Consider the following 25,613-nt stretch of genomic DNA (forward strand, 5'->3'; position numbering starts at 1 on the left):
TGTGTAGAGCAGCAGTGTGTGTGTGTACAGCAGCAGTGTGTGTGTAGAGCAGCAGTGTGTGTGTGTGTGTAGAGCAGCAGTGTGTGTGTGTGTAGAGCAGCAGTGTGTGTGTGTGTGTGTGTGTAGAGCAGCAGTGTGTGTGTGTGTAGAGCAGCAGTGTGTGTGTGTGTGTAGAGCAGCAGTGTGTGTGTGTGTGTGTGTAGAGCAGCAGTGTGTTGGTGTGTAGAGCAGCAGTGTGTGTGTGTGTGTGTAGAGCAGCAGTGTGTGTTGTGTGTGTAGAGCAGCAGTGTGTTGGTGTGTAGAGCAGCAGTGTGTGTGTGTGTGTAGAGCAGCAGTGTGTGTTGTGTGTCTAGAGCAGCAGTGTGTGTGTGTGTGTGTGTAGAGCAGCAGTGTGTGTGTGTGTGTGTGTGTGTGTGTGTAGAGCAGCAGTGTGTGTGTGTGTGTGTAGAGCAGCAGTGTGTTGGTGTGTAGAGCAGCAGTGTGTTGTGTGTGTAGAGCAGCAGTGTGTGTGTGTGTGTGTGTGTAGAGCAGCAGTGTGTGTGTAGAGCAGCAGTGTGTGTGTGTGTGTGTGTAGAGCAGCAGTGTGTGTGTGTGTGTGTGTGTAGAGCAGCAGTGTGTGTGTAGAGCAGCAGTGTGTTGTGTGTGTAGAGCAGCAGTGTGTGTGTGTACAGCAGCAGTGTGTGTGTGTGTGTAGAGCAGCAGTGTGTGTGTGTGTGTAGAGCAGCAGTGTGTGTGTGTGTGTGTGTGTGTGTAGAGCAGCAGTGTGTGTGTGTGTGTGTGTGTGTGTGTGTGTGTAGAGCAGCAGTGTGTGTGTGTGTAGAGCAGCAGTGTGTGTGTGTGTAGAGCAGCAGTGTGTGTGTGTGTGTGTGTAGAGCAGCAGTGTGTGTGTGTGTAGAGTAGCAGTGTGTGTGTGTGTACAGCAACAGTGTGTGTGTGTAGAGCAGTAGTGTGTGTGTGTGTGTGTAGAGCAGCAGTGTGTGTGTGTGTGTGTGTGTACAGCAGCAGTGTGTGTGTGTAGAGCAGCAGTGTGTGTGTGTACAGCAGCAGTGTGTGTGTGTGTACAGCAGCAGTGTGTGTGTGTGTACAGCAGCAGTGTGTGTTTGTGTAGAGCAGCAGTGTGTGTGTGTACAGCAGCAGTGTGTGTGTGTACAGCAGCAGTGTGTGTGTGTAGAGCAGCAGTGTGTGTGTGTGTACAGCAGCAGTGTGTGTGTGTGTAGAGCAGCAGTGTGTGTGTGTGTGTGTGTGTGTGTGGAGCAGCAGTGTGTGTGTGTGTGTGTGTGTGTGTAGAGCAGCAGTGTGTGTGTGGAGGGCCCTCCCAGCTGTGGCCCCCGGTCCAGCCTGTTAAATAGTGATGATGAATAATGAGGGGGAGGATGGAGGGGTTCACCTGCCCTCCCGGGCCGACATTTCATGTCAACCTGACAGCCCTCACTCCAGCTTCAGGGACGGACGTGTGTGTGTGCGGTTGAGGAGTGTGTGTGTGTGTGTGTGGGCATTAGTGTGGGTATGCGGGTAAGAAGTGTGTGTGTGTGTGTGTGTGTGTGTGTGTGTGTGTGTGTGTGTGTGTGTGTGTGTGTGTGTGTGTGTGTGTGTGTGTGTGTGTGTGTGTGTGTGTGTGTGTGTGTGTGTAGGTGGATGAAGTTGTCTCCATATTAAACAGGCCGATTAGAGACGCTAAACGGAAGACAGCCCGGGGAGCCAACACGCACACGATCGTGCACACGCACACACACACGCGCACGTGCTTCTGCATCTCATCTCGTCAGGTGTAGAGAGGTGGTGCTGGGGGGGGGCGGGGGTGAAGGGAGGAGGAAGAGGAGTGAGGTGGGTGGGTGGGGGGGGGGGGGGTCCAGGCTTCTCTATTGAGCCGGCGTTCCTCCACCTCCACCCCAGCACCACCCCGGCACCGCCTCTACCGCTCCACACTGACCCCTCGCCCGCCGCCTTGCCTGCTCCACCACCCCCCCCCCCCCCCCCTCCCCCTCCTTCCTCTTCCCATCATGCACAGGGGCCGCGCGCCCGGCGCTCCCACGAGGCCCCGGCCCCGCTACCCCGCCATCTGCCGTGATTTATAGAAAAACGCCGGATGATTTATGGGCCAGTCATCTCACAATGAAGTCCTTCTCTTTCATTTGGGCGACCCCCCTGACCCCGGCCGCCACTCCCAGCCCTGTTGGGGGGGGGGGGGGGGGGGGGGGCGCAGTAATCATACACCATGAGGGCTTTTAAACAGCACGAGCCGGGCAGGGCCCCGCCAAAAGCGAGGGCCCTTTAATGAAATTAATTTTCAGCAGGGGCGCGCGTGCATACTAATGAGGCGGGCGGGGCCCCGGCGCGGCGTGTGTCGGGGGGGGGGCCACCGCCGCGGCGCGAGCCGGGGCCGTAACGAGGCCGTTTGAAGGTACAACATCTGACGGAGCGATCGCCCGCAACACCTCTTTTGGTAGAGGGCGGCGTGCACGCACACGCACACGCAGACACACAGAGATACACACACACACACATACCAATCACACACACACACACACACAGCAATTACACACACACATGCCAATCACACGAACATACAAAAGCACACCAACAGTGCGGAGCGCACACACAAACACACACACAGACTCACACACACACAGAAACACACAAAAGCACACGAACAGTGCGGAGGCGCGCACAAACAAACACACACACACACTCACCCACACACACAAACACACAAAAGCACACGAGCGGTGCAGTGCACACACACACTCACACACACACACACACACACACACACACAAAAGCACACGAGCGGTCCGGTGCGCACACAAACTCACACACACACACGAGCGGTGCGCACTCACACTCACACACACACACACACGCGATCACACACACACACACACACACACACACACACACACACACCGCCGCCGCACACAGAATAATAATAAAAAAACAAGGGGGCTTTGATGGAGGAATGAAGCGGCCCATTAGGCGCCAGTGATCCAAAAGATGTGTTTAAAGATTTATTCTGGCGAGTTTGCGTTGTGAAACGAAACACCATGCGCTCACACACGCTGCTACACCGAGGACACAGCGGCCCCGCTGTTCCCTGGCACACACACGGAGACACCGCTGGCCCCGGGGCCTTCAGTCCGGGACCTTGATGTTCACACTTGAGTCGTTCTGATTTTAGTGTTGTTGTTTTTTTGGGGGCTTTTCTACTCTATTAGAGATAACGAAGGGAGCAGGTATCTGTGATGCAAATGTGTTGGTTACCATTTTTCTGCACCTTTCCATGTGATGGGTTTCATTTCCTAAAAGGAGGGTGATCGGGGATCCTAGCGCCAACACATTTGAATGGTTATAGGAAAACACATGTAGTGTTTGTCCATGGAGTACTGGTAAGTTAAATGGACTTGGATGTATTGTACACCCCTTCTGCTCTTCTGTCGTGTGTGTTTGGATTGCTGCAATAATCTGTGTATAAATATGTGTGTGTGTGTGTGGGGGGGTTAGGTGTCACTCAGGTAACACTACCGTTAATAAATAGGCTGGATTATGTTCAGACGAACAAACCAGAAGCTTAGTATTAGTAATGAAATAACTATGTGGATCTCTATACCCCCCCCCCCCCCCCCCCCCCCACACACACACACACACACACACACACACCAAAAGAAAAGATAACATTGATAAAACACATTAAAATGAGTCGATAATGACACGATAAATACTGCAAGGCACAAGGTACGACAAAGAAATTGAACGCTTAGCAATGCAATAACGTAGACGATAAATTCGTATCAATTACGCCAAAAAAGCAGTTTAGAACAAATTATACAGTAGGGCCTATGTACTTATTTATTAAATACATCATTTCCACGCAGTATTAAAATGTTTACATAGTATCGACATAAAGGAAAGTTGATTGAGTAAAAAACGCAGTCGTCAATTGAGACCTCAGGCATCTTTAGGTTTCCTAACACTAATGTTCGTAGCGCCATCTGCCGTCCATCAGATACTTAAAACCTGATTATCCAACATACGCCGTTTCTAATGGATAATTAAATGTATGCGTTTTAGAATAAGAATATAGCTTCAGTGACAGTATTAAATAAGTTGCCTTCATGCCTGGGTGGTTACAGCTATGTATACAAAGCAATTAAGCAATTTATTAAGTTAAGTCAGCAAGTTATAGGCCTAACTTGTTAACTTGCTTAATCAAATATTAACAATCTGCGTTACAGCTCTACACAGAATGTACTTCTGAAGTAGACTTTTAATAACAACTCTTTTTTTTACCTTCAAATTGGATTCAACCTTCAAAGACGACACGTCCATCCTCCTCCGTCCCCCTGCAACCATGCCAATCGTACCGTGTTGAGAAGGCGATGAGGACCGTGTGAAGGTAGACACGTTGGTCAGATGGAGATGGAGAAGCGGGAGCTGGAGGCGTCCAGAAGGCCCTCGGTGTCCCTCAAACACGGAGACCACGGCTGGGGGAGGATCAGCATACCCACCGCACACGGCCACTTTATCTCAAGTAACCTGGATTTTAATTAATAATTACGGTTTTACGGAGTATAATCAGTTCTGGTTTAAGTGTTGCTCATACTTTGATCAAGTAGCATATGTAGGTACTTTTTGATCAACAGCCATAGGCCTGAAGTGACGTCACACTGGAAGGAGCCTGTTCTCAGCATTTGCTAAACCTAACGATATTACAATCCCGGTCGGTCTGTAATTCAAAGTCAAATACGCTGTGCTGTGGAGGTGGACGCTTAATAAATACCTCCAGCCTTATTAAACACATTTCACTATTCCATTCCGTGCACCAAATACCGCACCAACTTTTATTTTGAAAGTCTGTTATTTTCCTCTACTCCCCTATGCGAGTGTGTGCCGGACTGAGGAGCCATCCCAATTATCCCGGACGGTTTGGGGGCCCGCATCGCTCTCCCTCCCTCTCCTGGAGACTGTGATGAAGCACTGCAGACACACACGCCTGACAAGACATTTGTTCACCCCGCCGTATGATGTACAACGTGGATCACACTGCTTTTGGGACGAGCGCGCTGGATGTATGCGATGGCTAGAAAATGTTGATGAGACCTCCGATCTTGGCTCTGCTTTCCTCTTGAATAATAATATCGTAAAAAATAAAATAACACACCGAATGCAAATGCACCCCTGGCAACTCATACATACACAGGCATACCGCCCGACCAATGTCTCACTTCAGCTTTTGTTCCACTTGCTCGTTGTTGTGTTATCGTAGTATGAATTGATGTATTGGGCAATATATTTATTGTTCCTACCGTAATTAATAACACACGCACACACACACACGCACGCGAGAACACGCACACACACGCACGCGAGAACACGCACACACACACGCGAACACACACACACACACACACACACACACACACACACACACACACACACACAAAAGTCTGACACTTTATTTAATCCTTAAATGTCTGCAACGACTTTCACAGGTCGGGATGAAGGAAAAGAACCAAACGACAAATAAACGGCATGTAAATATATACATTCAAAACATAGCAAGGTCAAAAAGGTTAAATAAATACAGGACAGCCCGAGAAAAGGTGTAAAACTGAGACAGGTGGCATGCAAGTGTGTGAGTTGTGAAAGCAACTCAGCAATCATAGGAAAAAGGTAGCGGTCGTACCGCTGGCGAAAGTAAAGTGACGCACGTCTCCGTGGGGAGCAAAGAGATCCCGACCCCGCCATGGGGTCACCATGGCGACCGTCGGCGGGACGAAGCAAAAAGTGGTGGGTGTCATGGACCTATTAAAGGTGTCAGTAGGCCTACGCGATGTTTAGCAGTTAAAGCTGAGCTGGGAAGGCGACGCATGTCCGGAGGTTTGGCGTATATTATATTTATATATTATTTTTTTTATGCGGCCTTCCAACGTCTCGAATGAATTCACAATTACTTCCACGTTTACTTTTATTTTTTTACCTTTAGTAAAACACTTATTTTATTTTGATTTATTTGAACAAATATGTGGTATTGGCACACACACAAGGAACAGTTATTAACGACCGTCTCTCGGTGCTGGGAATGTTAGACGTTCTGTTGTTAGTAGTGACGTCATTACCGATTATTACAAAGGCAAGGTGGTGTTTTACAGAAGACGTGACGGTGACACGATAGGGCTCTACGTCCCTCAGGTCTCCATGGACCCTTTTCGCGCAGGCTCCGTCGTTGGACCAACAAGTATCGCTCATAACACTAATTCTGGCTCTGCACCTTGTATGTACCAGAGCGCGATTCAGTTGAGCTATTACGTCTTCTATTCGGGCCCTGTTGCCGTAAAAGGCGCAGCGTAATCATGAGCGTTATGAGTGACACCTGTGTTGGTCCTATGGTGACGCCTCCTTGAAAAGGGGTTGGATCAAACGGTGATAAAACTTGATTGGCTAGTCAGAAAAACATTTGAGTTCAGACGCAGCTGAACAGAATGGCTTGTAAAATCAATTCTAAAAACTAATTAAGCCAAAAATGGTAGCGCTGGTACAGCCTTATAACAATCTTAGCATGGAAATTGTGAGCACTGAAGAGACATGGTAAACTAATGTTTTCTTTACCCCACCCTGGTGAAATCTCCATAGTTGTGAGCTTGATAATGTTAAGAAATAAGAACTCTATTCAACTGATGGAATCTCTTGATGGTGAAGATTTTTAAGAAGATAAATAAATACTGAAAGTGTTCCTGTTAAGCAGCGCAGGTACATTGACCATAGAAACAGAGTCTCGCTTAAGACGTAACAGACTTTTACAGTGCTTTCACGTAAAAAAACGAAATAAAATAAACCATATAAAAAAACACAAACTATAGGTATTAATTTCAAATTTCCTTCCAACATCAAATGTCATTTCTTGTGATATTTCCACCAGGATTTCCAAAATGATGATCCTTTTTCAAATAGATTGGGGGGTAATTTTGTGTAATGTCTAATATGGCTGTGTGTTGGTCTGTCGCACTAGATATTGCTTTCCCGCCTAAAAGCAGAGACAATATTTCACATTAAGAAAGGCCACACAAAATATCCTCAGAGCCCATTACATTCAATTTAGAAGAGTTTCAATAATTTATACACTAAAGTTAATCCTTCTCCAACAATTGCTGGTATGTTTTACAAATGCATGTTGACAAAATGTACAAAAAAACAAGAATTTCTTTCCTCTTTTAGCTTTTTGCTTACAGTAGTGTTAACGATGAATGCGCTGTTGTTTTTTAGACGTGTAACCTTCGGTCCTTATTCATTAAGGAATCATTTGAACCGATTCAATCTCATCAGCATAAATAGGAGACGGTATCCTAGCCTACCGTTTAGTGATTTGGAACTTCAACTCGATCACTCGCAGTAGTCAATCTGGGAGCAATTCTGAACAACAGCATTTCAAATATTTTCAACAATATTTTCAACCGTTTCAAAAGGACTAGGGCTGTTTCTCTGGACCCTTGTGAACAAAAACATCCTTCTTATCAAAGGTTAAACCACAACAAAGACCGTTATGAGCCTACTCGCCACGGAAGTACAACGATGTCTTCTAAATTAACCGATGCTTTAATAATATAATCACCCGATTGTAAGATCTATTGAGGCCGTATTGCCAAATAAGCGTCTGCTTTCACGTGCGTAATCACTGGCCAGCCAAATGATCGTTTCAAAACGACAGGGTGAATTTGGAGTAAATAGACATTCATATTTCTAAGCATTCATTGCACACATACTTGTGCATGTAGTTAATGTGTTTGGGTCCACAACAATGCACATTGAATCCCACATTCAGGATACATTTTGGTTCAAAGTGTTGAATTTGATCCCGTATAAGTGTAACCCCCCCCGCCCATTCTTACCCATCACAAGACCTTGGGGGCCCGAGGCCCCCACAGGCCCCCAGAACACTGCCAATCCCACAAGACTACAGGCGGCGGATCGGAGTCCAAACCCTTGGAAATTGCTCAAAAGCGTTTGCTCTTACATTCGATATATACTATAAGGTATGATGTGTCAAAGCAAAACAAAAACAACACAAAACAAACGTAAAAGGCTTAATATAAATGGTGGTCAGGTTTCGTTCACACAGCAATGGAATACTGATGGTCAGGGGGTGTGGGGTTTCCCACCCCGTACGGCAAGGACTGGAACCTTCATGAGAGAGGCGACAATGTGACACGAGGATCTCTAGGGCGGGGACATAGGAGCAAAGGGGAGACAGAGAGCGAGTAAGGGTCCCTCTGCTCTCTCTCTCTCTGTCTGTCTGAATCGTCCTCGTCTCAGTGAGTATGAAACATCGCCACTCTGCTATCGCTGGTTGGAGGCGTCTTTGCGATCGCCCAAAAGATGGCGGAGGAGGTTCAAAAGGGCGATGGAGAAGATCAAACCCATGACTAACCAAACAAATAAAGAGAAACACCTGCACAAGTACTCTCTGGAAACCCACTGGAAGAACGCCGGGACCCCCTTGTGGCGAAGGCGTGACAAAATAAACCCCCCAGAAGGGCAACGAGAAGGATGGAGGATAAACGACAACACCGTGCCAAGGTGGTGCGTCTGTCGAGACCGGTCCGGTAACACGGACGTCTCTCAGGTCCGTCCGCAAGGGAGAGGCGGGAAAAGAGTCGGCTGTGGAAAATTCATAGGAAAGAAAAACAACAACAACAACAACATGGTGGTCCACCGGAGTGGGCTGATTTGGGACAGGGAGTGACAGGTCTCCCGGAAAAAACAACAACTCGGAACTTCGGCGTGGACCCATTACGACGGCGAGAGCAGGTGTGTGTGTGTGGTTGCCGTGACGACGCCCCCTAGGAGGAGAGAGGCTAGTAGGAGGAAATGTCGGAGGAGCTGCTGCTGTTGCTGGTGGACGTCTGGGCCCGCTTGATGTACAGGTTGAGCAGCTTCATCTGCAGGTAAACAAACGGACAGCAGGGGGCGTCAGAGGCTCTGCCAGCCCGCTTTAAACACCAGACAATGCCTGACCTATCTGACTTATCATAAACCATACAAGGGGAGGTTACTTTTTTATCCTGATAGCAAGTGATTACTTTGGTTAGTGATTGTGATTGGAGACAAAACCACCTAACCTTAACTAAGGTTTTAGAAGCTGTGATTAGACGTGTACATTCTTCATCCCGGCTCATTCATTGGTCGCAACAGCAGCAGTCAATACAAATACAAATCAATATAAAAGAGTGAAGACCATATCAAAATAGGAAGAAAGTTAAACCTAGAATCACAAATGTGAGTGCAAGTAAACGCAAAACCATGTTATTTTCTGCATTATTTATGCATCAGTCTTTCTAACATAGTAGGCCAAATCTATTCCATTTTGTCACGGACACAAAAATGATGTTCATGTGTCTTCCACGTTACCTGTCTCTATACCATGAGGTATGACAGGACATACAAGCTCGTACCTTGCTGCCGGTAAGCTGAGCCAGGTGTGGTTTCAGCTCCTCTCCAATCACAGAGTAGATGGCCACCAGGCAGAACACGCTAGCCTTGCGCACGCTGCTTTCCGTGTTGTCGTAGCCCTGTGTGGGAGGAACATTTGTTTTGGGGTAGAGGCTCTCAAAAGAAGTGCTTTTTAAAACAGAAACTAAATGAGAAAAGGGTTATTTTTTAAAAATATATATAGAATGTTAAAGAACTCAAACAAATATATATATTTTAAAATGTCAGCCAATTTTAAAGGTCAGATTGGTATGATAATGCAATAATTTATAATTCTGCATTATTTAGAGAAATAACAGCTCTGGGGTAGAAACTGTTAATATAACTGTGAATATCGTCAACATCAATTGCCTTAGCATGCTTAGCATTATGACTAGCATGAGCGTTTACCTGCAGCAGGCCGGGGATGACGTCCGGCAGCAGGGAGGCCAGGGAGTCTTTGGCAATGCGTTCGATGGCCCGGGTCTGCATCTTGATGGCGGCCAGGTTGATGGGGTAGTCGGCCGTCTGCACGATGGGACACAGCACCTTGATGCACTGCTCCGGGTGGGTGGAGCTCGCCAGGGTGGAGGCCGCCTCCTCCGCCGCCCGCACCACCTGCCAAAGACAATGTCCGGGGGGGGGGGGGGGGGGGGGGGGGGCATCGTTGAGGCATTGCGGTTTTGGCCAATGGGCCCTGGGGCTGAGAGGTTTCGTAGGCCCCCTGAGAGGGGATCTTACAATGAAGATGTGTAACTTTTTTCCGACATTTTGCCGTTGTTGACGGACGGACGGACGGGGGGTTGGGCCTTCGCCTATCATGGGCCAGTATAAAATAGAATAAAAAATAATAATAAAGATTTTTTCTTTTTTTTTTTCTTTTTACTGCAGCTCATGATAGGCCCCCCGATCGACGTAGGCCCTGGGGCTTCAGCCCAGGCAAGCCCGTGCATTAAGGCGGCCTTGCCTGCAGGTCTAACCACCCTCTCTCCCAGCTGGACGTCCCCTGTGCTCACCTCCTTGTGCACATCCTTGTGGGCCTCCAGGGTCTTCATGATGGTGAGCTCTGCGTAGTTCTTGAAGCGCACCGGCTGGTTCTTCAGGATCTCCCTCAGAACGCGCAGCGCGAGTGCACGGATCGTGTGCTTTGAGGGGTGGAAAAGGGTATTTTAAAATCGTGGTCGTTGAATTATCAGAATACACAATACGAATATAACTAATCACATTTTTTTAACTAATGACTGCTCCCTAGTTAACTGCTAACTTGCTACTAGCTAATAAAAAGCTAGCTACTAGCTTACTACTCACTAGCTCCAAACTTACATCTAGCCGACTATCAGCTCACAACTAGCTAGCTCCAAGCTTATACTCGCTAGCTACTTACAGCTAGCTGACTAGCTACAAGTTAGCCGACTAGCAAAAATGTAGCTGACTACTAGCTAATAACTAGATGCTCACTAGCTAGATGCTAATAGCTCGCTGACTACGGGCTAACTACAAGCCAACAACTAGTTCACGAAGTGAACTAAGAGCTACGGCGGCGGGTGGAGGGGGGGGGGGGGGGCTGCTCACGTCTTTGTCCCCCAGGGTCTCCAGCAGCAGCAGCAGCGTGGTCTTGAAGTGCTCCTCCCACACCACCTGGCTGTCCTCCCGGGCCACCTTCAGCAGCTCCAGCAGGGCCGCGCGGCGCTGCTCCGGCCCCCGCTCCACAGCCTGGCCCTGGGACAGCTCCTTCAGGAGCTCCCCCACCAGCTCCAGCTGCTCCGCCGGACCAGCTGCACACACACAGGGACCGTGGTTGACCATGGTTAGGCATTAATAAATATGACCGGACAGATTTTGCACTTCGATCGGCAAGGCATATAATGATATATTCGACTGTCTGAATCACATCAACACACACATTTGATTTCTACCACACTATGGTTATGCATGTATGTGCATTGTATAAATATTTTCTCTTCTTTCACGTGAGAAAGCAATATTTAAGCCTTATGTGACACGCAAACATATAAGGGAATTTGTCGGTACATGTGATTGAACAAGATCCCAGTTAAATGCTAGGATATAATGGGGGACAGTATGGGACTTTACCAGGGAAGCTCTTGGGCGGGGCCACTTTGTTTTCAACACTTTCTTGCCGACGGCCTGTCATGAATAAAAAAAAGAAGAGATATTCAGTTTGAGAGTACAGTACGTTCCGAACCTAACCAATACGTTGCTCATGTCGCTAATACAATACTTTCATTACAAAGCTTCAACAAACGGATCAAATATTCCAGAAAAACGCCCATTGAACATTCCCCAACACAATATCCCTAAAGAAAATCGGTGTGGAGGAACAGATTATTGACCGTCTGGGGCGTCGTCAAACAGCACCCCCTTCAGGGGGGTCTTGTCCAGCGTGCCGATGGTGTCCGTGTAGTTGTAGGGGTTGTAGTCGCGGAAGCGCGGGCTGGAGAAGGAGCGCGGCGACGGCGTGTTCAACAGGGACGTCTTGTTGTCCAGCGCCATGCGGCCGCCCTCCCCCACGCCGTTGCCGAACCGGGGGTCCGAGTCCAGGGACGCGCCCAGTCCTGACTGGGAACAGCAACCACAACCTATTGGCTCAGCCACTGAACACTGTTTGTCTACAAATAGGAATCTGTTAAGACAACCGATATGAATGTGTTCAATATCTCCAAAAACTCTCAAAAAATAAGAAAGTCAGCATATATGTAGCTCAAGAAAATTTTGAGCGTCTAGTCAACTAATGTCTTTGCGCAAACTGGGAAAACACAAAAAAAAACTTCAAACATGGGATTGGAATTCATCATTCACTTCATGCAAAAAACGTACAGTCCTAAATCGTGTCAATCTGAGCTAATAAACCGCAGCCAGCAGGGGGCGCTGTTGCTCACCAGGGAGTCCTTCTTGCCGTCGCGCCGCTGCGGCTCCATGAGGTCCTCCTGGCTGCGGAAGCGGAAGTTCTGGATGGCCTCGGTGACGCCGCGCAGCGAGCTGTAGATCTCCTCCGAGTTCAGGTTCTCGCTGTCGAACTCCAGCAGGCTGTCGTTGACACATACAAATTTCGTTATTAACGACTTTTGTCATGGTTGGGAAAGAAACTTGCTAACGCTAACCTAATTTAGTCTGTGTCGCGCAGACAAGCAGCCTAGCTAATCACCGAGACTGACCAATCACCAAAACGTTAGAATTTAGAAAACAGGAGAGCATAAGGCTGCAATTAACTTTAGGATTTTGTTTTGAATCCATTTCTCCGGCCTGCACTAAGTTATGGCAGACGTTCGCGTAACTTAATTTCCTGTTCACAGCTAATGCAGCCCTTTAAGGTAATTGAATCCCATCAATCCCGTCCCTCACTTAAGTTTTACAGCTTTCTATTTTATATAAATTGGGAAAGAAATCTTCCCAATCTCTTAATCTAAAAATGTCTTCCCTTTTCTCGATACAATCTAACCTATTCATCCAAAAATAAACAAATGATGGCGGGAAATCTAGGCCACCCAACTCCACATCAATCACAATACTGTCCTGTAATATGTTGAGCACTGTTAATACTTTACCACTCTCTCTAGCCCCTCTCCTTAACCTTTAGAGCTACCAATCAGTTGATGAAGAAGAGACTTTGGATGTTCAAACGCTGGCCTTTTCGTTAATGCCATTGGACCGTCGGGGTTCTTGGGTCATTCCATTGCGGCCAGGCCGTATTAAGACTGAACTGAACAACAAGTGACCTCATGATGCAGTAGTGAGCATACCGGGAGCACGGAAACTTGCATGTGCACGGGCTGCAGCATGCATGTGACCCGGACACAGCGCATGACAAGACAGGACAGACAAGGCAGCTTGCTGAGCAGTAAGGCTCTATTGTTTTCTTCCATTTGAATGATTTAAGTTCAACAATACACAAATTGATAACATCAAACCAACAATAATATAACGACACAAACCGATGAGAGAAACAGATTGAGGAGATGAAGTGCATCAGTGAGGGCCAGGGTATCGGCAGGTTTCAACTAACTAACCCCTTCAGTTTAAGACTTTTGAATACATTTTGAATACCATTTAGAACTCAATTAAATAAAGATTTCACGCCCAAAGGTGAATAGGTAAAAGACTGTCCTCAACCTGGAAGTATACACCCTCATTGACATAGTGCCATTAAGCAGTGCTGCCTGTCTGACAACAAAAGTACCATGCCTGCGTTATGAAGCCATCGCAGGCTTTGCTATCTACGATATTTCATTTTTGTTATCCATGCCATCTGATCACTGTGACTGAAATAAGTCTCCAATTTAGAGAAAAAAGGGTTTACATCCTATGTTTGTGCAATTCTCCCCTAAACACTATGTGAACGCTGCACTCTGTCGCGATGCAGGTGGCGTTCTGTTGGTGACGCCCGAGTGCCTCCTGAGGCCCTCAGACGTCTCTTAGACACTTAAGACTCTCGAGACACTTTGAATACCTCCGCGGGTACCCTGTAGGACAGACGTGTGTGCGAGTGTGTCAATAGAAGCGGGTTTCTACAGTACACTCCTTCAGGACTTGTACTTCCTTCGTTTAGGCATAAATGAATGTGTTTTTAGTTTTTCGTCTCCCACAAAGACCACTATCGTGGGACTGCAGTGTTGAAAGCCTCCCATGGGGTGACGACGAGAGGGGAGGGGGTGAGGTGGAGGGGGAGGGGAGAGGGAGGAGGGGGCGGGTGTTACCTGGGAGAGTAAGCACGCCGGAGGGCCCTGAGAGAGGGGGGGACGGCGGTGGGGGAGGTGGGGGCAGAGAGCGGGGTGGGGCGAGCGGAGGCGAGGCCCCATGAGCGACTGTTACCAGACGGAGGGGGGGGGGGGGGGAGGGAGGAGAGTAGGGAGGGGGGAGGGAGGAGAGAAGGGAGGGGGGAGGGAGGAGAGAAGGGAGGGGGGAGGAAGGAAAGTAGGGGAGGGGAGGGGAGGGAGGAGAGTTGGGGAGGGAGGAGGAAGGAGAGGGAGGAGAGTAGGGGAGGGGAGAGGGAGGAGAGTAGGGGAGGGGAGGGAAGGGGAGAGAGGAGAGAAGGGGAGGAGAGAATGTGAGGGAGGAGAGAAGGGGAGGGGAGGGGAGGAGAGAATGTGAGGGAGGAGAGTAGGGGAGAGGAGGGAAGGGGAGGGGAGGGAGGAGAGAAGGGGAGGGGGGGCGAGGAGAGAAGGGGATTTGTCAGGGAGGAGAGAAGGGGAGGGGTCAGGGAGGGGAGTAGGTGAGGGGGCGATCGAGAAGAGATAAGAGAGGGGAGGTCAGCAGGAACAAAAAGGAAAAAAAGAGGAAGATGTGAAACAAGAGAGAAAGTCATCGGTAGCAGCAGTAAGAGAGTTAGTAAGTAAGAGTTGAGCGCTACGCTACGGCCTGGCGGACGGGGGGGCCGGGACCCTGGCTCCTACCTGGGGGAGAGCCCGCCGTGGGAGCAGTTGGTGGGGGAGGTGAGGGGGCTGCCTCGGCTGCCTGGTTGTCGAGGAGGGGTGGGCGCGGCGTGCTGGGGGCTGGGGGAGGCCTGAGGCGGGGAAGATACACACACACACACAGTGTGAAGCCCTGGTCAGGCTAACGTCGCTTTAGAACAGCATCATGAGAGAGGTGGTCCTCGCTTGTGAACGTCAATCACATGGTAGAAAGTACAGTATGTGGACTGATGGGATCCTGGCGGAACAGCGGCTACTGTCGGATATAAGAGAGTACCGCTTCATGCGCGTTTTGTCAACTCAGTTCCCCCTGGAAAACTGTGGGAAAGTCGGACCATGGACGTCACTGGCCCGGGATTTGCTTTCTCCGATGGGACGATTTGGAGAAATGATGTCGAGGGTCGAATGGAGTGGACGCAGACCGTGATTGACAATACATGTACTATAATCCTTATGGTGTGCGCGCGTGTGTGTGTGTGTGTGTGTGTGTGTGTGTGTGTGTGTGTGTGTGTGTGTGTGTGTGTGTGTGTGTGTGTGTGTGTGTGTGTGTGTGTGTGTGCTACCATGACGCTGTTGGTCCTCAGGTGGTTGTGGAGAAGCCTGGTGGTCCCATCCTGGAAGGTCTTGGGCAGTGCCCCCAGCAGCATGCTGAACTCTGGGGTGTTGAGCTCAAACAGAGATATCAGGACCACCTGGGCTGCCTGAGACACACACACACACACACACACACACACACACACACACACACACACACACACACACACACACACACACACACACACACACACACACACACACACACACACACACACACACACACACACACATTATTCCGGTAACATATACACATGACAGAAGAACACAAGGTGTGTACATCCAAGTCCATGTAACTTACCAGTACTCCCATGGACAATTGTTCCAGTAACCATTAAAAACGTGTTGGCGCTAGGATACCTCATCACACACTTTTTGGAAATGAAATCCATCAGATGGAAAGGTGCAGACTTCAAGCACAGGCTACGTGCTGAAGCGATGGCGGTAGTGCAATTGTTACATTCTCCCCTTTGTAAACGCGAGACGAATGCTTGCATGGATCGCAGGTTTGCTTTGGGCATGCGTCGAACCCGAAGTCCGACGTGAGTCAGAGGAAGAGGGTTAAGAAGCAGGCGGGCCCACTGACAGTAGGTGCGAGGTTTGGTTTGTTGTTAATCTCTCGTCCATGCTCAGACTCCCATTGCAAACCTTTCCTCCGTCATCCTCTAACGAACAACTGTGAAGGCGTTTATGCTCTGGACCTTTAATCGAGCAATGAATTAGATTACAATCCTGCGAGAATTCTCATTGGTTACCGTTAACCACTGGTTTAAAAAAAAAAAAAGTAATAAAAAAAACGCTAAATGCAAGATTACATGCTCGTTAAGGAAAAGATGCACGGACTGGATGACAACACGCCCGGGACAGAGTTTGCTTGCTGAAGGGGTCAGGCAGAGTCTCGCTGCAGCACTGGGGGCGGGGGGGGCTTTGCATCGTCCCATCGCCCGTTCGCTAACAATGAGCGGCCACATGAGCGTTGGCTAAATAGAAACGGTTTCCGCGGTTGTCACGGCATCATGGCGGCGGTTAGCCAGGTCTGTCTGCACGGCGGTTGGGAGGGGACGGGGGGGAACGGGGGGGACGGGCTGGGGGGTTAGTGGAGGTTAAAGCTGGTAGCTACAAGCTGAGATGGGGTAGGGGCGGGGGACTCGGGGGGGTTGGGGGGCAGCTGAGGGTCGGAGGTCGGTGCATGCCGTGCGGTAGCAGGGGGGCCTCTACCTGCTTGCATCTCTCCTCCACGTTGCCCTCCCCAGGCAGAGGGCCAGCGGAGGGGGGGCGACACGAGGTCTCCTCCCCTGACCAGCTCTGGAGACTCTGGGGGGTGTGGTTTATTGTGTGTGTGTGTGTGTGTGTGTGTGTGTGTGTGTGTGTGTGTGTGTGTGTGTGTGTGTGTGTGTGTGTGTGTGTGTGTGTGTGTGTGTGTGGCCCCGGTTCGAGGGGGAGGGAGTGGGGGAGGTTTTGGTGAGCAAAAAGAGAGGAGGAGGTGGAAAGAACAACAGAAAAACAAATAAATGAATGAACAGAAAGAAAGGAAGACGTGAAAGCAGACCAGGGCAAACAAAAAGAGAACTGCACACACAACTGAACGGAAAAGGGGGATAAATCCATCAACTGAAATCTGGCGGGAGTCCAGATTTCCCACAGTTCCACAGGGGAGAAGCATAAACAGGGGAACAACAGCCAACAGAAAAATAACAAAGAGGCCACACATAACTGTACCTACTACACCTTTAAGTTCTCTGTTGAACATAAAGGTGTGGTAGGTACCCTTTGAGAGCTATTATTTGAGGTTCATTTCTTAGAAATGGCGTTGCTATCCGTCAGCTGGGAGTGAATGAAAGGTTCTGTGAGAAAATCGGTTTCTGGTCGACTGCCACGGCCTCAGTGCGAGACCATTTAGCATTGACCAATCAGGGCGTCTTCCCTGATTGGTTCAGCGGGGAATCCACCTCGCCTGTCAATCACAGGCGAGTGAAGTGCAAAAACTTCTCAACGGTTGAGAAACATCTCCCGCTCCTTCCCGCCTTCTCCCTGCAACTCTCGAACCGTCCCAACCGCAGCTTTGACAGCCCCCGCGGTTACCCCACGGCCGTGGTTACCACGCCCCCCCCCCCCCAGCCTACCTTGCGGACCTCGGAGCTCTTGGGCTCGGTGGTCCAGGTGATGACGCGGGAGACGGCGAGGCGCGTCTCGCTGGAGTTGACGAAGTCGGCGGGGTCCATGTGGCGGGCCAGCGCCTCCACGTAGCGGAGCAGCGCCACCTTCACCTTCAGGTTGGGCGTCTGCGTCTGGTCCACGATAAAGCGCATCAGGATGTTGAACTGCTGCTCGCACGGGAACGACTCCCTTTAGGGGGGAGGGGGGAGAGAGGAGAGACCTGGGAGGTCAGAGGCAGACTCGCGCAGATACAGAGACAGAGAGACACAGACAGACAGACAGACAGAGAGAGGGACAGAGAGAGAGAATCACACAGAAACAGACGGACAGACAGATACAGAAAGTCAGAGGAACACACAAAGATTCAGGCAGAGAGAGAGAGAGAGAGAGAGAGAGAGAGAGAGAGAGAGAGAGAGAGAGAGAGAGAGAGAGAGAGAGAGAGAGAGAGACAGACAGACAGACAGAGAGAGACAGAGAGAGACAGAGAGAGACAGAGAGTCTGGCAGAGAGAGAATCACACAGAAACAGACAGACAGGCATAGACAGAAAGAGACAGACCAAGTCAGAGAGACACACAAAGATTCATGCAGATAGAGAGCTAGAGAGAGTGAGAGCGAGAGCGAGAACGAGAGACAGACAGATAGTGAGACAGACAGACAGACAGACAGACAGACAGACAGACAGACAGACAGACAGACAGACAGACAGACAGACAGACAGACAGACACAGACTATGTTACGAGGAGGACCCCCCCAGCACCCACCGGGTGACGTCCAGGGCCTTCTGGACCTTGGCCTGCACGGAGCCCAGCAGGTCGGCGCCCATCTTCTTCAGCAGCTGGGTGAGCAGCACGAAGAGCCAGTCCTGGAGGTCCTCGTGGTGCAGGCTCAGGAAGTCCACCAGCGTCTCCAGGAACATGCTGAACACCTGGGGGGGGGGGGGGGGGGGGGGGGAGAGACAGACAGACAGACAGAGAGACAGACAGACAGACAGACAGACAGACAGACAGACAGACAGACAGACAGACAGACAGACAGACAGACAGAGAGACAGACAGACAGAGAGACAAAGACACAGACAGACAGACAGACAGACAGACAGACAGACAGACAGACAGACAGACAGACAGACAGACAGACAGACAGACAGACAGACAGACAGACAGACAGACAGACAGACAGACAGACAGATAAGACTTTACAGGGTAGATATACCACCGTACTACTACAGGGTACATATATCTATGCACAAGAAGATTTTACAGGGTATACATGCCCTATTCTATACAGGGTATAGACAACCCTATTCCTCACAGGTTATATAAACCCCTATACTACAGGGTATATACCCCCTATATATACATACATGGAACAGTGTGTCTGCCAAACATATGGAGACAATCTGTGTTATGGAGTATTTTGTGTTATGACTAAATTAGTCTATTATTATGAATATGATGAGGTTAGGTCTGTTATGTCAGAATTAGGAACAGTATAATATTATGAATATGTTATGCTTGTTAAGTCAACATTAACAACAGGCTATTATTATGAATATGATGATGTTACGTTTGTTATGTCAACATTAGGACCAGTATATTATTATGAATATGATGATTTGACGTCTGTTAAGTCACAATTAGGAACAGTATAGTATTATGAATATGTTACGTCTGTTAAGTCAACATTAGGGAACAGTCTATTATCATGAATATGAAGATGAAGATGAAGATACGGCTGGCCACTTACTCTCTGTGTTAGTGGGTCCGTGGCAGTGCAGACGCATGCAATAGAAGAACACACTCCGTTAGTCAACACCTACCAGTTAGTTTGACATGGGAGGACACTTAAAGGTGCTGTAGGTACGATTTAAAGGCTATTATTTGAGGGTGATTAATTAGGAATGACGAAGTCATCAGTCAGTTATTAGTGAGTGAAATGCATTGTGAGAATATCTGTTTGGAGATGACTGTGCCTGCCTCTGTATGAGACCACTTTGGTGTCGGACAGCTCCTGGCTAATTTCGGACCAATCACAGGCCTCTCTTCCGTGATTGGTTTCGGGGCATTCATCATGGCGATTAATCGCAGGTGTGTGAATGCAACACTTCTCAATAGTGGAGAAACATAGCGAGGTGGGGAGCAGAGTGGGGGTGGACATTTCTCTTTTCCAATCTCTCTAATACCCTCATTTGTTACCTACAGCATCTTTAATTCGGTATCGAATGCTGCAATTGATGCATACAAAAAAAAACTATGCATTTGATTGACACAGGCAGAAACAATATAAAGAGCGATCCAGGTTTACATGACAGCAACACGCCACAGCTTCACATGTCACGCGAAGGTGTTTGTCTTTAGCCAGGTACATGAGGTCCTAGGGGGAGTCTGTTGCTAGGCGCTACACAAAGCCACTATTGGGAGTTTCACCGCAGGAGTCCGGAGGAGCTGGCTTCAGAAGCCCCCCACAGGGGACACTCTGCTATCCATCCCGCTATGAGGAGAGTCTCAGGAGCTAGGGGGGGGGTGGACTCCTAGTTGAAAGGTTCTAGGTTGGATCCCAGACGGTCTGTGGGCCTACCTGTGGGGCTTCTTGAGCGAGAGGTTCCTCGGTGACCTGCGTCAGAATCAACTGGAAGTCACTCGGAGGATGTTCCGTCCTAAGTGGTCTAGGGACCTAACGTCCGGCTGGACAGAGTTAATGTGTAACATAACGTTTGCCCTCTACAGCCGTTCCAATGGGTCACATTTTAGGTGCACTCATGAGATATGTTGCTCAGCTTTCCTCCATCAAAACCCGAACCCGTGCAAACACGGTGTGTTTATTCAGCTTGTGGTTTAGTTCAGGTTAAAAGGGACAGAAAACATGAGGGTCGGACCCATAACGGATGTTCAGGATGATGTGAGGGGGAGACCAGCAGAGCTCAGGTACATATGGTTACACTGTGGACCCCCAGAAGAGCTCAGGTACGTATGGTAACAGTGTGGTGTGGACCTTGTGGGCGGAGGGTCTTACCTTGCTATGGGGGTCTGCGAACATCCGGGTGAAGATCTCACAAAGCCTCTTGAGCTCAACACGGCTAGCGGAGGGAAAAGAATAATGTTGCAGATTTGTAAATCGCCAATTAGTGGACGACCAATGAGATCGTTATTCGTTTTGAAGGGCAGCAACAGCAGTTGCAATAAAGCATATTCTAGATTCAAGAGCTTTATTTAGATATGTTCAAGAGGGCAGCGTACTTATTGGGTTTATTAAGGCCCTTGATATCATCAAGAGCCTAGAGTCAGCCTCCAAAGTTCGTAAACATTTAAAGAATTGACTTTCCATGTGTATATCTATGAAGGTGATGTGTTTTGTTGCATGTAGAAACTGCGTGTGATGTTTTATCATCTGTGTTATCATATCACTTTTGTAAAAAAGATTTTAATCTCAAAGGGCTCTCCTGGAAAAACCAAGGTCAAATACAATAAAAAAGAACACACACACAAGCATATCCCCAATAGACACGCTAACGTAAACACACAAACACACCCCGTCACACACACACACACAAACAAACACACAAACACATCCCGTCACACACACACACCCCGTCACACACATGCAAACACACACATACCCCAACACACACACACACAGATTGAAGCATACCTCAATACAAGCACACCCTATCTACCCCCCCCCCCCCCCCCCCCCCCCCCCCCCCTCGTCCTCTACCTGAGCACCCTCTGGCTCCTCAGCAGGCTCTGCAGCCCCAGCAGCCCCTCCTTGCGCTCCGACCAGTTGGCGCTGGCGCAGTGGTTCAGCACCTCCGCCACGTCCTCCGTCTGCCGGAGGAAGTGCCCGCCGCCGCGCCGCCGCCGGAGGTGCCGTTGCGCGAGCCGTACGAGCGCTCGGAGCAGGCGCTGGACGCGTCGCTGTTGGCGTCGTCGTCAGAGTACACGCCGGCGACTCGAAGCGCCGCCGCACCGGCCGTCGCTAAGGAGGAGGGGGGGGGGGGGAGAGGGGAGGGGCATGTCAGGTGACTCACAGGTCAAGATGAGATTGAGGTTTGGGGGTCGGAACCCGGCGGCCATGCATTTTGCGTACTACGTCACGCATACGCACACGCACACACAAACGTGCACAGGAGAGGCCAACGCAAGATGGGATGCAGTGGTGAGCGTTCTGTCCGCCATGTGGTGACCTTCGGGGGTCCGGCATGCGATGGGGGGGGGGGGGGCTCCGGCGAGGAGGGGACAAGCAGGGTTTGTGGTGGGATATGAGTGAGAGAGACAGACAGACAGACAGACAGACAGACAGACAGACAGACAGACAGACAGACAGACAGACAGACAGACAGACAGACACGTTGGTGCTCATTACACGGAGACGGGGGGTTTCGACCCTGTAACGGCAGTGCCTGGCGACCATCACACACACACATGCACGCATGCACGCACACAACTAAGATTTGCAGGAGGACATCATGGCGACACACTGGTGTGTAGTACGCAGCAGCCGGGCTAGTGAGAGCTCAGCGGTGAGAAGAGCGTGTGCAGCATGCAGCACTCTGCATGCAGCGAGGACAAAACGATCTGGACGGCAGGAGAACTGGGCTGTAACCTTATTCCTCGAGTCGCCTAACACTGGGACAACAACCGAGAGGGAGGAGCAGGAGGAGGAGGAGGAAAGGGCAGAAGGACGAGGGTGAAAAGGAGAAAAGAGGAGTAAGAGGGGAGGACGAGCAGAAGAAGAGGGAGAAGTAGTGAGGAGGAGGAGGAGGAGGAGGAGGAGGAGGAGGAGAAAGCACAAGGGAAAGTCACTATGGAGCTGGACCATTTGTGGTCACACACTCCACACAGACCAAACCAAAGTAGAGCGTCAGAACATCGTTCGTAAATGGCTATTTAAGATGAATCTGAAAACCCTGAAGGTGTTCTGTATATTCGAAAATAAATGTTGAGGGGAATCCAAACCTCTCTAGCCAGAAGGTTTGATTGACGTTACCTGGTGACCAAGAACAGCAAATAACAGGCAACTCATGCAATAGCACGGTTCAACCCATAGAGGGCAGCTTGAATCCATATTTACATCTTATCCAATGTTTTCTCTGTATTTAGGGGTGATTTTGTACCAAGATCAATCCATAGCAATACTATGTAACCATTTTGACCTTTCAAGCTACAATACGTTGTGCAAAGTTTTGGCTTTCTTCTAACGCAGTGATACATAAAGACTTCCTTAAGGAACAGGATCAATCACCACATGGCTTTTCGTACAATACGGTTATTTCGGTTTTGTTTTTCGTGCAAAACAGTGTGATATAAAGACTATCCTTAAGGACCAGGATCAACCCCTAGCCCTCCTAAGTACCCCAGTGCATGGCTTCTTATCTACACTACGATACGATAATACAATATGTAACAACTACATGGCTTCTCATCTACACCACGATAATACAATATGTAACAACTACATGGCTTCTCATCTACACCACGATAATACAATATGTAACAACTACATGGCTTCTCATCTACACCACGATAATACAATATGTAACAACTACATGGCTTTTCATCTACACCACGATAATACAATATGTAACAACTACATGGCTTCTCATCTACACCACGATAATACAATATGTAACAACTACATGGCTACTCATCTACACCACGATAATACAATATGTAACTACATGGCTTCTCATCTACGGTACGATAATACAATACGTAACAACCACATGGCTTCTCATCTACACCACGATAATACAATATGTAACAACTACATGGCTTCTCATCTACACCACGATAATACAATATGTAACAACTACATGGCTTCTCATCTGATAAACAATATGTAACAACCACATGGCTTCTCATCTGATAAACAATATGTAACAACTACATGGCTTCTCATCTGATAAACAATATGTAACAACTACATGGCTTCTCATCTGATAAACAATATGTAACAACCACATGGCTACTCATCGACACCACGGTGTCTCAGGGTCCAGTGTTCCACCGGCGGCGCCTCATGCTCACCAGGGCGTCGGCCACGGCCGCCTCCACCTCCGTCCCCGTGTCCAGGATCTTCATGGCTTGGACGGACGCCGAGATGCGGGCCTGGTGCGACAGCCGGTCTGAGGGCAGGGGTCACACACGCCAGGGTCAAAGGTCAGATAGGGGCGGCCTTGATGTGGTCATGGATACGGGCGCAAAATCAAAGTGCCGAGCAGATGATGAATACTGTTTTGAGGCTTTTGAGGGGTGCAGAAGGTAGATAACAACGTTAAACATAGTCGCCTTTGAATAAATATGAATATATAAATATGAATATTCACAAATGTTCCATTTGAGGTCGGAGTTCACCTGGTGTTTTCAAAATGAAACAAAAGAGTCAAGCACGGTTTCAAAATAAAGAATGAAAATATGCAAAACCAAAACAAAACACAAATGCACCCAAATGAGCAAAAAAATAATAGTCGAACATTCTCAGCAAACTGTTAAACAAGCATTAAAATGTCTGTACAATTATTTCCGCATTTCACCGCGGACTCCCACTTTTGTCTTCGCTCCCTTAAGGGGAGCAGACCTTACTGCACCATCAGAATACACCATGTTACAGCCCATTTTGACTGAAGCTCTATATTTCTAAAATGTGAAATGAAATGTTAAAAAATTTAAGTAGTGAATGTAGAAAACAAAGTTAATGATGCAGGCCGGCGATGCACTAGTAAAGGCTGTTAAATATGACTGAATGACCCAATAAGTCTTTGCAAACATCAGTGCAACACACACTCTTAAGCAGAATGAGTTGTAACCGACCAGCTGGCTCTCTAGCTCCCTGCAGTGACCCCAGTATCACTGAGCTGGCCACATCACCAGAACCAAGTACCTCTGGAACGTTTTGAACGTTAAATGTCAAACGTTGGTCCGCGGAGATGGAACGAATCAGCATCTATTGAAGGTATGGCTTGTAGGAGGACTTGCTCAAGGCACTTCTTCAAATGTCCCGTATGAGTTATCTAGTCACTTTGCTCTACCCAATGTCTCGTAAAAAAGTTTGAAAATCAAGAATGTCTACAATAAAAGCTGGAAGTCTACAATAAAGGCCAGTGTCCCTGCGATCCTTGATTCATTCCATCAAACATGCAAAACAAAGCAAAACTTGCGGGAGGGAAAAATAGCACATTGCCGTCAAAACATAAACAAACCCAAAAGGCATTTTTTTCTTCAAACTCCCCCTAGTGGTAACAGCTATGCCTTGCAATGACATTCTTTTTTTATGGCCTGACCAAAAACAGAGTACAACGACCCCGGGGTTCTGTCTAACTGGGGGGGTTCTGGGTGGAGGCGGGGCCACCGTCAGGTCACCTGAGTAGCAGTCGGTGGCGGAGGAGGAAAGGGCGCTGGTGGAGCGAGAGTGGCGTCGGGTCACTGAGGGAGGAAGTAGAGTTAAGTCGTTGACCTTATAAGGAGTCGGCAAGCGCGGTGGCTCAGCCGGTGTTGCCGTGGCGCCGGCGGTGTTCAATAGAGAAGGGCTTCCTGGGTATTTGGTTCAGTTAAAGCTGAAGCCGTATCACAGCGAACAAGCACATAGGGGCCGCTTCATCCATTTATCCGATAAAAAAACAACCAAATGAACAAAAACATGTTTACAATAATGGCCATAATCCTCCTCGCTCTCTTCAGACTAAACATGCTTGAGCTTCTGACCGGAGATCACTTTAAGGCCAGATTGACCAGTACAGAATTAGTAAAGAAAATGAAATAGACTAGAATAGAACAAGGAAAGAGAGGAAGTTTTAAGTGTGCATTCAGGTTACCATCACAGAAACGACGCATGCAGAGAGATGACCGTAGGTCTCCACACACACACACACACACACACACACACACACACACTACTCACCCAGGGGGGAGAACCCCCGGGTCGGGCTGGCGTCGCGACTGCTCTCGCGACTCGTATCACGACTGCAGCCCTGAC

The 25,613-nt window shown here is 48.9% G+C and overlaps 1 protein-coding gene across 1 annotated transcript in view; it reads right to left on the reverse strand.

Moving 5' to 3' along the window:
* Positions 1–5,436: 5,436 nt before the first annotated feature.
* Positions 5,437–25,613, reverse strand: part of LOC132455171 (CLIP-associating protein 1-B-like) — a 175,487-nt gene continuing 155,310 nt past the window's right edge. The window contains 17 exon segments of the mRNA XM_060048936.1: positions 5,437–8,930; positions 9,444–9,560; positions 9,871–10,077; positions 10,476–10,604; positions 11,032–11,234; positions 11,554–11,607; positions 11,814–12,039; positions 12,360–12,507; positions 14,871–14,980; positions 15,452–15,589; positions 17,606–17,828; positions 18,404–18,567; positions 20,655–20,718; positions 21,357–21,490; positions 21,493–21,587; positions 21,590–21,617; positions 23,669–23,766. Coding sequence (XP_059904919.1) covers positions 8,847–8,930; positions 9,444–9,560; positions 9,871–10,077; positions 10,476–10,604; positions 11,032–11,234; positions 11,554–11,607; positions 11,814–12,039; positions 12,360–12,507; positions 14,871–14,980; positions 15,452–15,589; positions 17,606–17,828; positions 18,404–18,567; positions 20,655–20,718; positions 21,357–21,490; positions 21,493–21,587; positions 21,590–21,617; positions 23,669–23,766 — 2,222 coding nt within the window. The 3' untranslated portion in view covers positions 5,437–8,846.

Source organism: Gadus macrocephalus, chromosome 4 (assembly GCF_031168955.1).
Source record: "Gadus macrocephalus chromosome 4, ASM3116895v1".
Classification (NCBI taxonomy): Eukaryota; Metazoa; Chordata; class Actinopteri; order Gadiformes; family Gadidae; genus Gadus; species Gadus macrocephalus.